This window comes from Chenopodium quinoa, unplaced genomic scaffold (assembly GCF_001683475.1).
Source record: "Chenopodium quinoa cultivar QQ74 unplaced genomic scaffold, ASM168347v1, whole genome shotgun sequence".
Classification (NCBI taxonomy): Eukaryota; Viridiplantae; Streptophyta; class Magnoliopsida; order Caryophyllales; family Amaranthaceae; genus Chenopodium; species Chenopodium quinoa.
In genome coordinates, this window is record NW_018742204.1 from 13659590 (window position 1) to 13664166 (window position 4577).

The following is a 4577-nucleotide window of genomic DNA, read 5'->3' on the forward strand; positions in this document are numbered from 1 at the left end:
CTTCCTGCTTGTTGCTGCTATTTCCTCTGCTCTTGGGTGCTGGGCTGCTGCTTCAAGATTCTGCTCCCAAATCACTCACATTCTCACTCCTCCCTTCATCTTATCATGTATCATTTTTTGCAACCCTAAACTTGATGATGTTTCAGTTGATAAATCTGAAATCTAATCTGGGTAGTAGTGATAGTAGTTTTATTATGTATTGGTATATGTATTGTGAATTTTAATCAATGAAAATGGTGACTTTTTTTAATTGCTTGTTGATATTACTCTAATTTTAATGTTATTTATCTCCAATCTTATGTTATCTTATTGGATGATCATGAATATCAAGGAACAATGAAGATAATTTGGGTGGACTTTATTACTGGAATGAAAAGATACAAATGATATATCTTGTAATTAAAATAAATATTAAATAAGTAATCTAAAACGATATTAATAATGTCGTTGGCCTAGATCTAGGTGATATAAACCTTTGTATAAACCTAAGCCGTTTGATTAGATCTACATTTATTAACATTAATTATTTAATTGTATTTACTATTTAGCCATTTAGGTTGTAAATAATTCAATTTGAATTAAGCAGTTTGTAATTGGATAAGTTTAAACAGGTTGCGATTCGAAAACAGTTCGATTTTAACGGTTTAACGGGTTATGGCAGTTCTGTTTAGACGGTTAGCGGATTATAACGGTTCGGTTTATACGTGCGGTTTAAACGGTTTCGGTTCATAAACGGGTCGGTTTAAACGGTTAGCGGGTTACAAATGGTTCGGTTTAAACGGTTTTTTTTTTCGATTTAAACGGTTTCGGTTTATAAACGGTTCGGGTCATTAACGGGTTTATAAACGGTTCGGGTCATTCGGTTCGGTTTCGTTTCGGTTCGGATTTGCGCAGTTTGGTTTGTTATCGGTTTACGGTCCGTAACGGGTTGACATTGAGCGGTTCAATTCGGTTTCGGTTTGATATTGAACGGTTCAGTTCGGTTTTCGGTTTACATTTATCGGTTTATAAACGGATCGGTCCGTGATGGTTCGGTTCGGTAACGGGCGGTTTCACGGTTCGGTTTGAAAAGTCCCACCCCTACTATGTACTATTGATTAATTGGAGCATTAATAAACAAATTGATATTTTAGGTGACAAGATGTTATCAAAGTCAATAAATTACTTGCTTTAATAGTTTGCTACAGAAATAGATTGTGACAATTGTATGAGAAAGAATTAGATTGTGACACTTGCATTTTTTTTTTAATTGTTTGGTAATATTTATTATATTTAGCTATATTCTTATACTCCTTGTAATTTTTTTAGACGTACACTTATGTTTGATATAATTGGCCCCCGAAAGAAAAGGTTTCAAGATCCGCCACTGCACCCGTCGCGGCCCCCCTAAACTCGTCCCACCCACCAAGGAAAAAAATACAACATAACCAAAAATGTTAAAAAAAAAAAAAAAAAAATCAACAAATATGTACTCAAATACGGAATAACATACCTTAGTAACCGAAATTGGCTTTGTTTTTTTTTTTTTTTTGAGAAAAGGAAAAAATTTATTAATCACAATCACAAAATTTACACGGAGGCTACTAATCCCCTAAGCAAATGAGCTTAAGCCAAGCTAACTCACTAGCCTTACCTCTAATAGCAATTACGTTACTAATTCTATGATATACATCATAACATATCCTGCTAATTACAACTTCTTGTCTAATCAATCTACTCTTCCACACAGCCTCATTTCCTTACTGCCAGATGCTGTAAATGAGTGCAGAACAAAGAGCATGCTGAACAACCTTCTGGAATCTATTTTTAGCCTTCCAACACTAAGTATTGCAATCCTCCAAAGTAGAGAACTAATTATGAGAAACTGGGCACCTTTCCCTGCAGAAGCTGAACAAGTTTCTTGCTGTAATCATAGTGAAAAAATAAATGTTGAATGTTTTCAACACCCTAAGAGCAAAGAGGACAAGTATCATCGGAAATTACACCATATTGCTTCAATTTTTATTTCCTTGGTTCTCAGGCTGCCCCACATAGCCATCCAAGCAATAAATCTATTCTTTGGAATGATGTACCTACCTGTTCTAGACCATATTGCACCATGGAACTTCAGGATTATCATTCTGCATCCATCTGTAAGCACTAGCCACAGTATAACCACCATGATTATGCTTCCAAACATTTCCAGCAAACTCATCTTTAATTTTCTCCTTAATCTTCCAGATTTGCTTCCATTTCCAACTAGCTTGCCCAGGATAGCCCACTCTCTTCCAACTTCTGCCTTTTATGTAATGGTGACAAACCCATCTTAACCACAAGCTGTCATTCTTATTAGCAATGTCCCACACATACTTTCCCATTGCAACAACATTCCATATGTGACAGTCATGAACACCTAAGCCACCCTGCTTCGTAGGTCTACAGATGATATCCCAAGCAATAGGAGAAGTTCTAAAGAAAACATCCCTACCATCCCATAAGAAATTTCTACACACAACCATAACTCCATCGAACACCTTTTGGGCAAAATGAACAGGTTTGCCCAATAAGTATGCAAGGAGAAAAGAATAGAGTTAACCAAAATTACTCTAGCATAATAGGACATAGATCTGCTTCCCCAAATTCTAATTCTAGCAACAACCTTATTGATCAAAATCTGACAATCATCAACAGAGAGTTTCTTAGCATTAACTTGTACTCCCAAATATTTAAAAGGAAGATAGCCCTTCTTAAAATCAGAAAAGCTTATAATTCTATCCTTTACTTCCTTAGGCACATTGCAGAAATAGACATTAGACTTGTCCTCATTAGCTATCAGACCAGAAGCAGCAGCGAATGTTGTAAAGCCTCTTAAAATAAGCTCAGCAGATTTCTCATCATTGCTACACATAACAATCAAATCATCTGCAAACACAAGATGATTAAGCTTAATCCCCCTGCATCTGGGATGAAAGTGATAGTCCTTGTGATCACCAATTTTATGCAAGATTCTGGAAATATAATCCATGCATAAGAAAAATTAAATAGGTAATAAGGGATCCCTTTGCCTTAAACCCTGGCCTTCTTCCTTGGAAAAAAACCCCTTAACTTCTCCATTAATAACAAGAGAAAAGATAGGAGTTCTAAAACATTCCATTATAATCTTACAGAAATGATCAGGAAACTTTAAAGCAGCCAACATATCTTCAAGGAAGCCCCAATTCATAGAATCATAGGCTTTTCTAACATCAATCTTGAAAATGCACCCAGGAGGAGAGCTCTTTCTTTTATACTTACCCAGAAGATCTTACACAATATAGATGTTATGAAAAATTCTTCAGCCTGTAATGAAACCATATTGGTTTGGGGCAATAATATCAGGTAGAACTTTCTTCAACCTATTGCAGAGGAGATTAGTGATCACTTTGTACACTACATTGCAGCATGCTATTGGTCTGAAGTCAGTTACAGCAACTGGATGATCACACTTTGGAATCAGGACCAAGTTAATACAATTAAGCTCTTGACTGAAAAAACTCCAAAACTACCTCACACACATCATTACCAAAAACATCCCACCCAATCTTGAAAAATGAGCTGTTAAAGCCATCTGGACTTGGAGCTTTAATCCCATGAATACCAAACATCACCTTCCTAATCTCATCCTTTGTAACAGGAGTATTCAAAATTTATTGATTATTAATTGTCAACTGAGGCCCTAGAGCAATAATCTCAGGGTCAACTTTGACATCACAAGGGTTCTCAGAACCAAGACGCCACTTGTAATAATCAGTGATAGCCCTTGATATATCATTCTTATCATTACACCAACAATCTCGCATATCTTTAATAGCCACAACCCTTTTATAAGCCTGCATCCTTATACTCTTATGGAAAAACCAGTATTCTCATCACCCATGCATTTTCAGCCAATTCAACTTACTCTTTTGCTGAAGAAAAGAAAATTAATCTTTCCTTAGCTTATTAAATTTGTCTAGAACCGCAGCTTTATTCTCCTACAAACTCATATCGATCAGTATAATTAGCCTGAATTCTCTTTTGAACATTAGCTAATTCCTGTTTAGCTTCCAAGAACCTAGCTCCTATTTATGAGTGTTCAGATTTATTATGAGCTTTGAGCACTCTCTTGACTTCCTTGAGCTTCTTAACCACTTGAAACAACTTCCTGTCAATGACAACTTTGTCCCAAACATGCTTCACTAGCTCCCAAAACTCAAGATGACTTCCCCAAATATCAAAAAATTTAAAAGGTCTAGGACCAGTTCTTACTTCCTCCTTAAAGTGAATAATGCTTGGACAATGGTCAAACCACAATTCAGAGCTATAATAAACATAAGAACCAGGGAACACATTAATCCAATCATCATTTATCATAGTCCCTGTCAATATTACTGTATACCCTTGCCTCACCCAGCTACTTATTAGTCCAAGTAAACCTAGCTCCAGCTTGAGTCATATCTTGCAAATCACAAAATTGAACACGATCCTTCAAAGGGGCAGTCTCTCTATTAGTAATCTGTCTACCAATTCTATCGTCAAGATTTAAGGGACAATTATTAAAATCACCAGATGTAATACCC

The 4577-nt window shown here is 36.0% G+C and overlaps 1 protein-coding gene across 1 annotated transcript; it reads right to left on the reverse strand.

The window, feature by feature from the left end:
- Positions 1 to 1708: 1708 nt before the first annotated feature.
- On the reverse strand, positions 1709 to 4371 carry LOC110730430. Its single transcript, XM_021910260.1, has 8 exons — positions 4120 to 4371; positions 3720 to 3848; positions 3525 to 3641; positions 3331 to 3463; positions 3078 to 3282; positions 2639 to 2987; positions 2088 to 2513; positions 1709 to 1903 (listed from the first exon to the last, which is right to left on the reverse strand). The coding sequence occupies exons 1-8, from the start codon at positions 4369 to 4371 to the stop codon at positions 1709 to 1711; spliced, it is 1806 nt and encodes a 601-aa protein (XP_021765952.1).
- Positions 4372 to 4577: the final 206 nt, after the last annotated feature.

Excerpts from the sequence above, each read along its gene's own strand:
- LOC110730430 (XM_021910260.1), bottom strand. The coding sequence starts at position 4,371 with ATGATAAATGATGATTGGATTAATGTGTTCCCTGGTTCTTATGTTTAT. Across the intron at positions 3,464-3,524 it reads TTGGTAATGATGTGTGTGAG|TGTGATCATCCAGTTGCTGT; the intron begins GTAGTTTTGGAG and ends CTGATTCCAAAG. Across the intron at positions 1,904-2,087 it reads AAGTTCCATGGTGCAATATG|CAAGAAACTTGTTCAGCTTC; the intron begins GTCTAGAACAGG and ends CTATGATTACAG.